We start from the raw sequence: 16248 nt of genomic DNA, 5'->3' as shown, positions 1-16248 counted from the left end.
TTCGATCCATTGTCTACAGCCAAGCGCTACGATATAACCGCATTTGCTCCAACCCCTCAGACAGAGACAAACACCTACAAGATCTCTATCATGCATTTCTACAACTACAATACCCACCTGCTGAAGTGAAGAAACAGATTGACAGAGCCAGAAGAGTACACAGAAGTCACCTACTACAGGACAGGCCCAATAAAGAAAACAACAGAACGCCACTAGCCATCACCTTCAGCCCCCAACTAAAACCTCTCCAACGCATCATCAAGGATCTACAACCTATCCTGAAGGACGACCCATCACTCTCACAGATCTTGGGAGACAGACCAGTCCTTGCTTACAGACAGCCCCCCAATCTGAAGCAAATACTCACCAGCAACCACACACCACACAACAGAACCACTAACCCAGGAACCTATCCTTGCAACAAAGCCCGTTGCCAACTCTGTCCACATATCTATTCAGGGGATACCATCATAGGGCCTAATCACATCAGCCACACTATCAGAGGCTCGTTCACCTGCGCATCTACCAATGTGATATATGCCATCATGTGCCAGCAATGCCCCTCTGCCATGTACATTGGCCAAACTGGACAGTCTCTACGTAAAAGAATGAATGGACACAAATCAGACGTCAAGAATTATAACATTCAAAAACCAGTTGGAGAACACTTCAATCTCTCTGGTCACTCGATCACAGACCTAAGAGTGGCTATCCTTCAACAAAAAGCTTCAAAAACAGACTCCAACGAGAGACTGCTGAATTGGAATTAATTTGCAAACTGGATACAATTAACTTAGGCTTGAATAGAGACTGGGAATGGATGAGTCATTACACAAAGTAAAACTATTTCCCCATGGTATTTCTCCCTCCCACCCCACCCCCCACTGTTCCTCTGATATTCTTGTTAACTGCTGGAATTAGCCTACCTTGCTTGTCACCATGAAAGGTTTTCCTCCTTTTTCCCCCCCCTGCTGCTGGTGATGGCTTATCTTAAGTGATCACTCTCCTTACAGTGTGTATGATAAACCCATTGTTTCATGTTCTCTGTGTGTGTGTATATAAATCTCTCCTCTGTTTTTTCCACCAAATGCATCCGATGAAGTGAGCTGTAGCTCACGAAAGCTTATGCTCTAATAAATTTGTTAGTCTCTAAGGTGCCACAAGTACTCCTTTTCTTTTTGCAAATACAGACTAACACGGCTGCTACTCTGAAACCTATAATTTAAAAATGTTTCACTTTAGTTTCTATTTAACATCCTCCAGAGATACCAGTAAAATGGAATAGTGTTATCACCATATGAGGAAACAATATTATCTGCTTTTCTCCCAGATACAGAACAGAAATATTTATTGAACACTTCTGCCTTTTCTGCAATATTATTCATAATTCTACTATTTCCATCTAGTAAAGGACCTATATCTTTGTCAAGATTCTTTTTATTTCTAATATATTTTAAAAATTTCCTTAGTGTTCTTAACACTGCTGGCCTTAGATTTATCTGTGTCCATTTGTTTCCCTTATCAATTTCTCTATTCCTAACTTCAGCTTTATATTCATTATTGTTAACTTCCCCCTTCCTCCATTTGTTTTTTCACTTACTCTCTAAACCTGGTCAGTTTTTTGACCAGTAGGCCGCCTTCCTGGATATCAGTTACTCAGAAACAGGCAATGCCATTTTTGACATAAAAAGGGAGAGAGAGTGGCTTTCTCCCACTCAATCCTTCTAAATAGTTTATAACCATTGATTTTTAACATTCCAATTGTGTGAATCATCCCACCAGGTTTCAGTAATACCCAAGTAGATTGAATTTATGCTCATAAATGAGTAATTTTAATTCCTCTCGTTCGTTATCCACAGTCTTAGCATTGGTGGATGGGCAATTCAAGTATTATTTCTTTTCATGTCCCTTGGTTCCCTGATGAATTATGTTCTCAACATCTTGATTTTTGTGTGGAGTGTTCCTATCTTCTCTCTCTCTCTCTTTTTTTTATTTTTATTTTTTTTAAGTCTCCCTTTATTGCTGAGGAGAGGCACTTCTGTGGGTTTTGGAGAACAAGCTTACCTTGAAGCTGTGGCTCCTATCCTGTTGGTCTGGGCCCAGCTCTCTGTTTCAGGTTGTGCGACCTGGTGCCAGGTTGTAATGCTGCTCGCTCAAATTTACCCAGCTGCCTCTCCTGAGTGGCACTGCAACTCTTTATGCCAGGCTGCAATGCCATCAGTTTGAGGAAGAGGGCGGGGAAATGAGGCCCAGGGCAAATTATCCCTTTTCGTCCCTTGTCCCCCTCCCCTAGCAGCTCTGGTTATTTTGCAAATTAGGAAGCTGAGACACAGTGAGGTTGTGATTTGACCAGTAGACATACAGGAAGCTTACGGAAGCACTGGAAATAGCGCACAGACATCCTAACTCCCAGTTCTGTGCATGAACCAGAAGACTACCTTTCCTTACAAAGGAATACAATAGTTTAGGTCCTGTTCATTTTTAAACCGGTTTAAGGCTTTGCATGTATACTGAAAATAATGGAAAACAATGTACAGTTTGTTTTTAAAAACCTACCTGGTGGTGTCTGTTGTAGCTTTAGTGCAAGTGCAGACAAAACCTCAGTTGTATGACTTTCATTAAATATCAGTGGGAGTGATGCAGCTACATCTTCGTATACAGAGTTGAAAATTTATTCTCAAACATGCAGCTATGGCTTCTTTGTGCACCTCTCACCTCAGCAGCTTGCAGGAATTTTGATGCACTGTAGGAAAGGAAAGGAAAAGGGAGTTAACTCACTGTGGTAAGGAGACTACTGCATACATTTCTTTCTTTTCTCCCTCTCCACAAACACACACTTTTTTTTTTCTTACCTTATGACTGAAGAGCAACTGATCCAGTAGAATTCGGAGCAAGGCAAATTTTATTTTGGTGCCTAAATAGGATGTAAGTACCTAATTTTAGACACCCAAGCTTGAAGGTATAGGCCTATATTCTTATGATTTTATACCAAGGATAAAGTAGAGATTGTTTGTCTGTCTTATATGGTCCCACACTGCTCTTTGTGTACAACTATATAAATCTTCACATTTAAATAATTTAAAATAATATTAATAAATAATATTATTAAAATTGTATTTAATTTATTACTGTAGCTTAAATTGACTTAATTTGAGTCATTTGACATCGTATTAGTCCCTAGATGTGACATTAAACACTATTTAAATGGTTTTTGTTCAATCATGAAGAAAGTGTACCATTGTTTTATTTAATGAAGTTAAAGTGGTGAGATGAGTCAGCAGCCTGTTCTTAGAAACTCTGCAAAAACAAAATACAGTTACTGAGATTTCCAGGCGGCCTATTGTAATCTTGCATTAAAGGTTGAAATTACATTACTGGGTAGATTTTTAAAGAGTTGAAGTGCAGCATCCCTTTTGAGGGTACAATTTTTGCCTGCAAAAATGAATTGAAGTGCAAATCTGAGTACTTATGTCTCTTCATACCTGAACACAGATACACGTGAGGTAGCAAGAGGCACAAGTACTCAGTTTTATAGCTATTGTTAAAATTATGTAAAATGCAGGTATAATATTGGTGGGTGTAGATTGCACCTGAAAAAAAAAAACTGCCCTTTTGGAAAATTTTAAACTTAGCTTTGAGAAATCAATTTTCAGTTGCGTATAGCTTTTCATAGCATGTAACATGGAATCTTATAAATATTTAGCTGAGAACAATATATATTTACAAGAGCAGATTTCAGATATATATGATATTTTCATATGACAGATGGGCAAACTATGGCTCGCAGGCCACATCCGGCCCATGGGACCCTGCCGCCCAGTCCCTGAGTTCCTGGCCCGGGAGGCTAGCCCCCCCGCTGTTCCCCCTCCCCCTCAGCCTCAGCTCACTGCTCTGCCGGCGCAATGCTCTGGGCGGCAGGGCTGCGAGCTCCTGGGGCAGTGCAGCTGCAGAGCTCGGCCTGACCCAGTGCTCTGAGCTGCATGGTGGTGTGGCTGGCTCCAGCTGGACAGCTCGGCTGTAGTGCCGCCAGCCACCGGCGCTCCAGGCAGCGTGGAAGGGAGCGGGGGGCGGGGCCGTGTTGGATAGAGGGCAGAGACGGTCGGGGGAAAGGGGTGTGGATAGGAGTCAGGGCAGTCAGGAATGAGAGGAAGGGGGGTTGAATGGGGGCAGGGGTCCCGGGGGAGGGCAATCAGGAATGAGAGGAAGGGTTGGATGGGGCAGCAGGGGGTAGTCGGGGCGGAGGGTCCAGGGGCGGTCAGGGGATGGTGGATGGGGCAGGAGTCCCGGGGGGCCGTTAAGGGGGCAAGAAGCAGAGGGGATTGGTAGGGGTCGGGGATTGGGCCATGCCTGGCTGTTTAGGGCGGCACAGCCTCCCCTAACTGGCCCTCCATAGAATTTTGGAAACCCGATGTGGCCCTGAGGCCAAACAGTTGGCCCGCCCCTGTCATATGACCTACTGTTTTGTTTTTTGTATAGCTTGCAATATTCTGGGGGTCAGGGCTTTGAGCCAGATGACTCCTTAATTGGGAACTGAGGTTACAGAAGAAGCTGCAGAGATCCAGATCCTTCTCTCCCTGTTTTCCTTAGTACTTTCAGCTCTAGCAGTAGGTGGAAAGGTTCATTCCTTGAAATGTGCAGCTCTTCTTAGAGATACCAAAATCAAGGACTATCTTCAGAGAGGCATTTTCTCTCCTCCCTACCTTCAGGTGTGGAGCCATGTAGTCTAGGCAGCCTCCTTCACCTCATATTGTCCTGAATGTTATACAGTTGGGAAGGATCTCAGTTAATGCTGGGTGAGATTTAACTTAGTTCTGTTTGATTAGTTGAGAAGTGGGGAGCAGAGCTGAAGAGAACATCCATTTCCCACCCTTTTCACATCAGGCTTGCCACTTCTCTAACTGTAGATTACTCAGGGAGGAGCTGCAGAGAGGAATAGGGAACTATGCAGAGAAGAGACAACTCCTTTATTCTGTGTCCCCACCAGCTTTTTGTCCCCTCTCCTCATGCAGGTGGAAGGAACAATTTGACCCTTTGTTTAACTAAATTTAACCTTTTGCATATTATGTGTAAAATTTTATCTTTAGGTTCTTCCTCTTTTTCTGTAGTAATAGTAAAAACGTTAGTTTATTTCTCATAGTTTATAACTTCCCCAAACAGAAGGATAATTTCAGTCCAAAATGTTACTGAGTCCAGAGGTGAATTGCCTTTATTCATTTAGATCAGGAGTCGGCAAACTACGGCCCGCAGGCCATGTCCAGCCCATCAGGCCTTTTAATCTGGTGCTTGAGCTCCCGCCAGGGAGCAGGGTCAGGGGCTTGCTGCACAGCTCCCAGAAGCAACAGCATGTTTCCCCTCCAGCTCCTACACATAGGGGCAGCCAGGGGGCTCTGTATGCTGACCCCACCCCAAACAGCTCCCATTGGCTGGAATCGCGGTTAATGAGAGCTGGAGGGGTGACGCCTGTTGATGGGGAAGCACACAGATCCACATGGCTGGCGCCATGCCACCGCATAGGAGCCGTAGGGGGGCATGCCACTGCTTCTGGGAGCTGTGGGGGTGGCGCCTGCAGACAGGGCAGCGCGTAGAGCCGCTTGGCCGCATCTCCGCATAGGAGCCGGAGTGGGGACATGCTGCTGCTTCTGGTAAGTGCTGCCCGGAGCCTGCACCACTGAGGTTTCTTCTCCCCCCACAACTCCCTGCCTCAGCCCTGATCCCTCTCTGAACACCTTGGTCCCACCTTCCTGCACCCCAAACTCATCATCCTACCCTCACTCCAGAGCCTGCACCCCCAGCCAGAGCCCTCAGCCCCCCTCTCCCAACTCTCTGCCTCAGCTCAGAGTCCCCTCCTGTTGTCCAAACCCCTCGGTCTTAGCCAGGGCACCCTTCTGCACCCCAACCCCTTTTCCTCAGCCCCACCCCAGAGCCCACATCCCCAGCAGGAGCCCTCATCTGCTCCCCTGCCCCAGCCTGGAGTCCACTCTCCCCCCACACACCCTGAACTCCTCATTTCTGGCCCCACCCCAGAGCCTGAACCCCAAGTTGGAACCCTCACCCCCTCCTGCACTCCCAACTCCCAATTTTGTGAACATTCATGGCTTGCCATACAATTTTTATACCCACATGTGGCCCTCAGGCCAAAAAGTTTGCCCACCCCTGATTTAGATATTATTGGCCCCTGTGTTTGTTTTTTGACCATGGTGTTTTTTTAATTCAGGTTTTCAGTTTCCCACAGTGGGAAAGTCCTACTGTCAGTCATTCCTTAACAATATATTATTGCAGAGAACAGTGTGTGTCCAGTGTCAGTGGGCAAATGTCCAGTTGCTCTGAAGCTCCCAGTTCCCAAGGAACATTTTTTTTTCTCCTTTTTTCCTGTTTTAAAAAGTTCATATTTTCTCTCCTTCTCAGTTTCTTTTCACATTCTGCACAATGTCATTGTAGTTTTGCCCTTCTTGCTGGTATCTGTGCAATACTGATTTTTTTTGGTAATCGATTGACCATATTTTCAAGATGTTATGTTTTCATGTTGCTCATCATTGGGTGCATTTAAATCCCTTAAAATAGCAGCCTCATTTCGAAAGTGCTAGAGTTTTGGGTACTTTGGAAAATAGAGATTCCATTTGTTTCCAGTGAGAAGGAGAGGTGTTGTCGTGGTATGATGAATGTGGAAATTCTCAATATTTTTATGAGCTATCTGTATGACTCTGTACCTGTCATGTTGGCATTGCTGTCCATTGCGGGGGGCGGGATTTATTTTCTCCATACGATGTGGGAGTTCAGGGTAGCTATTTGAGACATATTGCCACTAGGACTGTCTGGGCTGGAATAACATATTTGAGTGGAAGCCCTACAGAGACAATGGAAACTGCAATGGTCAAAACTTAACACATAGCTGCAGAGGCAGCTGAAGATGTGGACACAGCATGGCTGTGTCCAGAGAACAAAGACAAAAGGTACCAGGTGTCTATGTTAAGAGCTGAGCTATTACAGATACAGGATAGTCACCTGAAACTAATGGAAATGAAACAAGACAGAGAAGGGAGGCAGAGATGGTTCTTTCAGCAACATGGCTCAAGGGAGCCTTGTCTTGAGCCAGTCTGAACTATCTTAACTTTCAGTTCTCTATGCTAACCTAAGCACTTTTAGATTATGTATACCAGGTGACTAAGGGTATGTCTACACTACGAAATTAGGTCGAATTTATAGAAGCCGGTTTTGTAGAAAGCTTTTTTTTATACAGTCAAGTGTGTGTGTCCCCACAAAAATGCTTTAAGTGCATGTAGTCAGCGGACTTTGTCCACATTACCGAGGCAACAGTCGGCTTTTGGAGCTTTGCACTGTGGGTAGCTATCCCACAATTTCCGCAGTCTCCACTGCCCATTTGAATTCTAGGTAGAAATCCCAGTGCCTGATGGGGCTAAAACATTGTCGCGAGTGGTTCTGGGTACATATCGTCAGGCCCCCATTCCCTCCCTCCCTCCATAAAAGCAAGGGCATACAATTGTTTTGCACCTTTTTTCTTGAGTTACCTGTGCAGACACCATACCACTGCAAGCATGGAGCCCGCTCAGCTAACCGTCACCGTATGTCTCCTGGGTGCTGGCGGACATGGTACTGCATTGCTACACAGCAGCAGTTTATTGCCTTTTGGCAGCAGACAGTGCAGTATGACTGGTAGCCGTCGTCGACTTAGTCCTGGGTGCTTTTTTAACTGGGTGCCTGGGCAAACATGGGAGAGACTCAGCCAGGTCATTTCCCTTGTTTTGTCTCGTGATTGAGTCCTACCGGCAGTGCACTGTCTTTTAATTTGCAGCCAGCAGAAGACGATGGCCAGTAGTCATACTGCACCGTCTTCTGCCGAGCACCCACGAGGTGACGATGGCTAGTGGTCATACTGCACAGTCTGCTGCCAGTATGATGTGTAAAGATAGATGAAGTGGCTCAAAACAAGAAATAGACCAGATTTGTTTTGTATTCATTTTTTCCTCCCTCCCTCTGTGAAATCGACGGCCTGCTAAACCCAGTTTTGAGTTCTTTCCTTGAGGTTTTGAGTTCTATCCTTGAGGCGGTCATTCAGTTTCTCGCAAAGCCACCCCCTTTGTTGATTTTAATTCCCTGTAAGCCAACCCTGTAAGCCATGTTGTCAATCGCCCCACCCTCCGTCAGGGCAACAGCAGACAATTGTTCAGCGCCTTTTTTCTGTGCAGATGCCATACCACAGCAAGCATGGAGCCTGCTCAGATCACTTTGGCAATTAGGAGCACATTAAACACCACATGCATTATCCAGCAGTATATGCAGCACCAGAACCTGGCAAAGTGAAACGGGGCGAGTAGGCAACATCAGCGCGGTGACAAGAGTGATGAGTACATGGACACAGACTTCTCTCAAAGCACGGGCCCTGCCAATGTAGGCATCATGGTGCTAATGGGGCAGGTTCATGCGGTGGAATGCCGATTCTGGGCTCGGGAAACAAGCACAGACTGGTGGGCTCGCATAGTGTTGCATGTCTGGGACGATTCCCAGTGGCTGTGAAACTTTCGCATGCGTAAGGGCACTTTCATGGAACTTTGTGACTTGCTTTCCCCTGCCCTGAGATGCAAGAATACCAAGATGAGGAGAGCAGCCCTCATAGTTGAGAAGCAAGTGGCAATAGCCCTGTGGAAGCTTGCAACGCCAGACAGCTACCTGTCAGTCGGGAATCAATTTGGAATGGGAAAATCTACTGTGGGAGCTGCTGTGATGCAAGTAGCCAACGCAATCAAAGATCTGCTGATATCAAGGGTAGTGACCCTGGGAAATGTGCAGGTCATAGTGGATGGCTTTGCTGCAATGGGATTCCCTAACTATGGTGGGGCCATAGACGGAACCTATATCCGTATCTTGGCACCGGAGCACCAAGCCAGCGAGTACATAAACCGCAAGGGGTACTTTTCAATAGTGCTGCAAGCACTGGTGGATCACAAGGGATGTTTCACCAACGTCAACATGGGATGGCTGGGAAAGGTACATGACACTCGCATCTTCAGGAACTCTGGTCTGTTTGAAAAGCTGCAGGAAGGGACTTTCTTCCCAGACCAGAAAATAACCGTTGGGGATGTTGAAATGCCAATAGTTATTCTTGAGGACTCAGCCTACCCCTTAATGCCATGCTCAGGAAGCCATACATAGGCAGCCTGGAGAGTAGTCAGGAGCTGTTCAACTACAGGCTGAGCAAGTGCAGAATGGTGGTAGAATGTGCATTTGGACGTTTAAAAGTGCGCTGGCGCAGTTTACTGATTGGTTAGACCTCAGTGAAATCAATATTCCCACTGTTATTACTGCTTGCTGTTCGCTCCACAATATCTGTGAGAGTAAGGGGGAGATGTTTATGGCAGGGTGGGAGGTTGAGGCAAATCGCCTGGCTGCTGGTTCATAGATTCATAGATACTAAGGTCAGAAGGGACTATTCTGATCATCTAGTCCGACCTCCTGCACAGCGCAGGCCACAGAATCTCACCCACCCACTCCTACGAAAAACCTCACCTGGTTATGCACAGCCAGACACCAGGGCAGTTAGAAGAGCACAGGAGGGTGCAGTGCGCATCAGAGAAGCTTTGAAAACCAGTTTCATGACTGGCCAGGCTACGGTGTGAAAGTTCTGTTTCTCCTTGATGAAATCCCCCACCCCTTGGTTCACTCTACTTCCCTGTAAGCTAACCACCCTCCCCACCTCCCTTTGATCACTGCTTGTAGAGGCAATAAAGTCATTGTTGCTTCACATTCATGCATTCTTTATTAATTCATCACACAAATAGGGGAATAATTACCAAGGTAGCCCAGGAGGGGTGGTGGAGGAGGGAAGGCCACACAGCACTTTAAAAGTTTAAAACTTATTGAATGCCAGCCTTCTGTTACATGGGCAATCCTCTGGGGTGGAGTGGCTGGGTGGCCGGAGGCCCCCACAACGCGTCTTGGGCATCTGAGTGAGGAGGCTATGGAACTTGGGGAGGAGAGCGGTTGGTTACACAGGGGCTGAAGCAGTGGCCTGTGCTCCTGCTGCCTTTCCTGCAGCTCAACCATACTCTGGAGCATATTAGTTTGATCCTCCAGCAGCCTCAGCATTGAATCCTTGCCTCCTCTCATCACGCTGCCGCCACCTTTCAGCTTCAGCCCTCTCTTCAGCCCGCCACCTTGCCTCCCGGTCATTTTGTGCTTTCCTGCATTCTGACATTGTCTGCCTCCATGCATTCATCTGTGCTCTGTCGGTGTGGGAGGACAGCATGAGCTCAGAGAACATTTCATTGCGAGTGCATTTTTTTCGCCTTCTAATCTTCGCTAGCCTCTGGGAAGGAGAAGATCCTGTGATCCTTGAAACACATGCAGCTGGTGGAGAAAAAAAAAAGACGGTATTTGAAAAGACACATTTTATAGAACAATGGGTACACTCTTTCACGGTAAACCTTGCTGTTAACATTACATACATAGCACATGTGCTTTCGTTACAAGGTCGCATTTTGCCTCCTCCCCACCCCCCGCTTCGCTAACAGCAGGGAACATTTCTGTTCAGCCATAGGCAAACAGCCCAGCAGGAACGGGCACCTCTGAATGTCCCCTTAAGAAAAGCACCCTATTTCAACCAGGTGACCATGAACGATATCGCTCTCCTGAGGATAACACAGAGAGATAAAGAACCGATGTTGTTTGAACACCAGCAAACATACACTGCAATGCTTTGTTCTACAATGATTCCCGAGTACGTGCTACTGGCCTGGAGTGATAGTGTCCTACCATTGTGGATGGAATAAGGCTGCCCTCCCCAGAAACCTTTTGCAAAGGCCTTGGGAGTATATCCAGGAGAGCCATGAATGCCAGGGCAAATGAATCATTAAACATGCTGGCTTTTAAACTTTGTATAGTATTTTAAAAGGTACACTCACCAGAGGTCCCTTCTCCACCTGGTGGGTCCGGGGGGTACTGGCTCTAGGTCCAGGGTGAGAAACCGTTCCTGGCTGTCGGGAAAACCGGTTTCTCTGCTTGTTTGCTGTGAGCTATCTACAGCCTCCTCATCATCTTCCTAGTCCCCAAAACCTGCTTCCGTGTTGCCTCCATCTTCATTGAAGGAGTCAAACAACACGGCTGGGGTAGTGGTGGCTGAACCCCTTAAAATGGCATGCAGCTCATCATAGAAGCAGCATGTTTGGGGCTCTGACCCGGAGTGGCTGTTCGCCTCTCTGATTTTCTGGTAGGCTTGCCTCAGCTCCTTAAGTTTCACGTGGCACTGCTTTGGGTCCCTGTTATGGCCTCTGTCCTTCATGCCCTGGAAGATTTTTACAAATGTTTTGGCATTTCGAAAACTGGAACGTAGTTCTGATAGCACGGATTCCTCTCCCCATACAGTGATCAGATCCCGTACCTCCTGTTCGGTCCATGCTGGAGCTCTTTTGCGATTCTGGGACTCCATCATGGCCACCTCTGCTGATGAGCTCTGCATGGTCACCTGCAGCTTGCCACACTGGCCAAACAGGAAATTGAAATTCAAAAGTTCCCGGGCCTTTTCCTGTCTACCTGGTCAGTGCATCTGAGTTGAGAGTGCTGTCCAGAGCAGTCACAATGGAGCACTCTGGGATAGCTCCCGGAGGCCAATACCATCTAATTGCGTCCACAGTACCCCAAATTCGACCCAGCAAAACCGATTTCAGCGCTAATCCCCTTGTCAGGGGTGGAGTAAGGAAATCGATTTTAAGAGCCCTTTAAGTCGGAAAAAAGGGCTTCGTCATGTGGACGGGTGCAGGGTTACATCGATTTAACGCTGCTAAATTCAACCTCAACGCCTAGTGTAGACCAGGGCTAATAAATTGTTACCTTGTTTTTGAAAAGGCTGCCTGCATATACATACTGAGAGCATTGCACCATGAAGGGGTACAGTACAAGCCTCCCGCAGGCATCTGGCTTGGCTGGATTTGCTGCAGGGAGCCACACAGAGAAAGAGGGATGGCTGGTACTCAAAGGTCCAGTTTTGGACCCCTGGACGCTGTGGGCCTTCCCCTGTAGAACTGTGTGGACCCTTGGGGTTTGACACATTAAAGGGGTCACTCACAAGGAACTGGTTACAGCTGGGGCATGGACTAGACCGTATCAATTTGTGACAGGGAATACTAGGATTCAGCACTAATGAAACATCTGCATTACCATTTTTTTTGTGTACAGTAGCTGATTGTTGTGAGCAAGGCCAGGAGACATTTATAAGAGTGACTGGCACTGTTTTTACTAAGGTAGTTTGAATGTCTAAACTTTGTGCTCTGTGTATAAGTCACCAAACAGCACATGAAGAACAGCCATTGAGCGTTTGCATTTTTATACGTGAAATACTTAGCAACTGAATTATATTTGACTTTATCATTTAGGTTAAAACAGATGACATAGCGAGAATTTATCAGCCCAAGCGTTACGCACTGTCTCCTAAAACAACCATTACGTTTGCCCACCTTCTCGCTGCTCGAGAAGACTTATCAAAGATCATAAGGACAAGTAGTGGACCTACACGAGAAAAGACAGCCTGCGCCATCAATAAGGTATACTTTTCTTTTGTGGATTCACAGATCTATTGAAAGTAATGTGGCATAATAACTGATGATGTGTAATTAATGATACCTTTAGCAAGAATGTTGACTTTTGCTTATCCTCTAATACGGTTTTCCTTCTTTTTTGCAAACTATTTGTATTTAGCGCACTGGAAAAGGAAGGGCTGCAGCACTCCCATAAGCATCACTACAGCTCCATTGTCCTAGTTTTTGTTACAAAGTACACTGCACACTCCTTTTGGTGGCCTGTAGAGTACATACACTACACCCCTGCCCTGTACGGGTATAAATAGCAGCATAGATGGTGAGGCATTGCTTAGGCAGGTAAAGACTCTCTGGAACCTTGTGGGTATGAACCCTATAGGGCTTTCTACTCACCCATGCAGTGCTTTCCCTGTCTACACTGCTATTTTTAGTGTTTTTATTTTTAGTGTCCCACTGCCTCCCTGCTGCAGGATCCTTGCCCTGCTGCAGTGAAAGACTCCAGCAGCAAGGAAGGGCTCTGACAATTCCGCACTGATGAGCTTTTCTGATCTGCCTCCCCCGTGCCAGAGCCTTTCACTGTTACATGTAGCTACACGCTGCAGCGTGAACATAGCCTGCTTTTCATTGTGGTGCATAACTATGCATACCCTACATGCATCCTCAAGAGGTAAGTAGTGTATATATAGATCTACAGTCGCTTTCATACTGAGATAAAACAGTTCTAGATAAGAATTGCAGTGGATGGAAAAAGGAGGATTTAGAATCTCACGCCTCCTACATTGGTATTTCTTTCTTATGCTTCAGGAGGCAGGACCAAATCTGTCAGTCCTGGGTATGACAAATGCTTGACTCTTTTCTGGAAAATTTGCCAGTTCACTGCCTCCCAGTAGCAACAACAGATGGTCCACCATCCTGCTTTCTCTGAGCAGGTCACATATGCAACTTGGAGCGAGCCTATGTATAAGAATGAACTGTCTACTTCAAGATCTCCTCTCTCAGAGGAGAAATTCCTTTCAGGATAAAGCTAGGAAGTAGAGGTGGTCATACCTGTGGGTACTGGGTACTCAATCATATAAATAAAAAAAAAATGTGGATACTCAATCATATAAATAAAAAAAAAATTTCCTTCAACTTTCATAAGAGAGCTCGGTATACCTCTAATAATTACAAAAGCATGTGGTAATTCCCACTCCAATTTAACTAAACAAGATTAAGAGGCTCTCTAATCTGTCTAAAAAATCTTGTGCTGGTACAAAACAAAAAATCAGACTGTCAGCCTCCCAATAGTTGATTCAGCCATTGCTAAACTTATGGATTAATTGGACAGCCATTCAAAGGCAACCTTCTACCAAAAGAGCCAGCTAAGCCTCCACTACTACTGCAGTTAGGCAGGGTTGGCAGGCTCCCTATCAAAGGAGAACCCACTGAACCTAAGGGAGGAAGGACGGTTCTGTGATTGAGGTATTAGGTCTCAGGAGATCTGGGTTCAGTTCCTGGAGATCTTGGGCTAATCACTTAATCTCTCTGTGTCTGGGTTCCCCTTCTGTAAAATTGGGGATATACTTCACATTTTTGTTGTAAAGATAACTCCTTTAATATTTGTGAATGCTATGATGCTGGGGACCACAGAAGTACCTAGCCTACACCAGAACACCATTATTTCTAGATAAGATGGAACTGTCCTCTTTTTCTCTTTACCACTTTTGAAAGACCTCCTAAATCAAGGATTGGTCGTGCATCTAGACCTACGGATACTCAACAGTGTAGATGCTAAATAGAAACAACTGCTGGGAGAGGGGAAGCAACTAATTGTCTCCTGGCTTTGAGAAAAAAATAAACAGACTTGGAATATGCTAAAATTTGGTTCAGTTGTGCTTCATGATGTAGAGAAGAACATGAAGAATCAAAGCATCAAAAACATTTCTAATTCTGGAATACTGCTGGGGTAGTCTGGCGATTGAACTAAAGGCATAAGCTCTCTAAAAGCATTCATCAGCATATTGGGGGTGAATAGTTCTAAGAGTCTTTCCACTTATATCAAGTGCTTTTTCACAGCAGTCTCCCTATTTAACCTTCTGGAAATATATAGGGGAGCCCTGTGGAAGTTGAATCTGTAGTTGGACACATTAGTTTTGATTTACTTCTCCATTGAAGGAGCATTACAAGTGGCTATCACTTGAGCAATGGAAGTCTTGGGAACTGGGAGAATTATTGGGAACTGGGAGTGGTAGTACTGTACCTTCAATGTGATAAAGAGGTATTCTTCCTGGAGCCTGGTTTAATTCCAAAAGTTAACTGTGTCTTTCACAGAGTGGAGATGATTCTTTCCCAATTTGCACCAAAACACCCCAAAGAAAGGCAATGATACATGCTAAATGTCTGCAGGGTGCTCAAAAATATAAGATCACAGGCCTGTATAAAGTCTTGTGTCCTAGTTGTACTATAACACCCATGAGGTAAAAAAGATATCTATTAGGTAGTTTAAAATTTTGCATCAAGAAGGCTTGCAAAACAAAAGCTCTAAAATCTTTAGGTAAAAGTTAAGTCAGCAAAGCAGAGCAGTATCCCCTTCATGGGTAGAGAACTCCTTTGCATCATATGAAGAAATCTGCAAGGTAGCAACTTGTCTATCTCTGCATGTGTTCATGAGACTTGACGTGTTAGCCATCCAAACTTCAGCAGATATCTCCTTCAGAAGACTCTACATTGTGGTACCTCAGTCTATTTTCTGAATACAGCCTGCAACTAATTAGCGTTAAAAGCCTGCTCTTGAAGTTGCACTGCTGTTTTTAAAAAAAAAAAAAAAAAAAAATCCCACTGAAAGGATGGTGAGCCTGTATGAAAGTGAGAGTGAAAGATGGTACCTGATGATTCTTTGAGTGGCCCAGTATATTCCTGCTTATGGGTGCAGTGCAGCCCAACTGTGGAATCTTCTCCAAGCAGTCCTGTAGGAGTGCTCATGCATCCCCACCTATCCTTCCCCTCAGTGTTTGCTAATGTTCTGAGGGGAAGGGCATAAAAGGGGTTTCTTCGTTTCTTCCAACTTCAGCACCGGACGAAGTGAATAGTCTGTTCCTGAGGATCCAGGGTTTTCTCCTACTGTAGTGTCTTATAGGAATAGTCTATTAATATTAGATAATTAGTTTTCTGTAGTTTTAATATAGTATGAAACATCGCATCTGGTATTTAACATTTTAGGAGCTCCTTCGAGAAGTAGGACGGACTTTTGCAACCTGTTAAACAGGTTGGCAGGAAGCAAGAGCTGCACAAACTAATTTCTAAGAGGGCAGATAAACACACAATGTCTTCCTGATGGCCCCGTGTTTAGCAAGGGAGAGCAATGTGTTTGGCAGATCAATTAAGCAGGGACAGCTCTCAGATGCGTGAGTGGTCGTTAAAGGACCAAGTGTTGTAGGCCGGTTTGCAACCAGGTTCAACAAAAAGTTGTCACCGTGCCTTCATGGGTCACAACTGAATACCAAATTCAGGACAATCTGCTGGGGAAAAGAGCAGACACCCCCCCCACCCCCCACAAACTGGTGGTTATTCTTCCATGAGATATACCAAACCAGGAACAAAAGTAAACTTCTGGCTCACCTCACTGGCTAACAAGTCAGAAATGCAGCCTCCATAGGTATTCCAGTCTTGGATTCAACATCCAGACACTAGACTTAATGATGAGTGGTTATGTAAAACCAACTTC

At 45.4% G+C, this 16248-nt stretch overlaps 1 protein-coding gene across 1 annotated transcript in view; it reads left to right on the top strand.

The window, feature by feature from the left end:
* The window catches only part of FAM98B (family with sequence similarity 98 member B), a 50548-nt gene that overhangs the window by 22600 nt on the left and 11700 nt on the right, over positions 1-16248 (top strand). The window contains exon 7 of the mRNA XM_038406585.2: positions 12384-12551. Coding sequence (XP_038262513.1) covers positions 12384-12551 — 168 coding nt within the window. The remainder of the gene's footprint in view (positions 1-12383; positions 12552-16248) is intronic.

This window comes from Dermochelys coriacea, chromosome 6 (assembly GCF_009764565.3).
Source record: "Dermochelys coriacea isolate rDerCor1 chromosome 6, rDerCor1.pri.v4, whole genome shotgun sequence".
Classification (NCBI taxonomy): domain Eukaryota; kingdom Metazoa; phylum Chordata; order Testudines; family Dermochelyidae; genus Dermochelys; species Dermochelys coriacea.
Note: the sequence above shows the minus strand (reverse complement) of the source record. Positions and strands in the feature narration are given on the sequence as shown.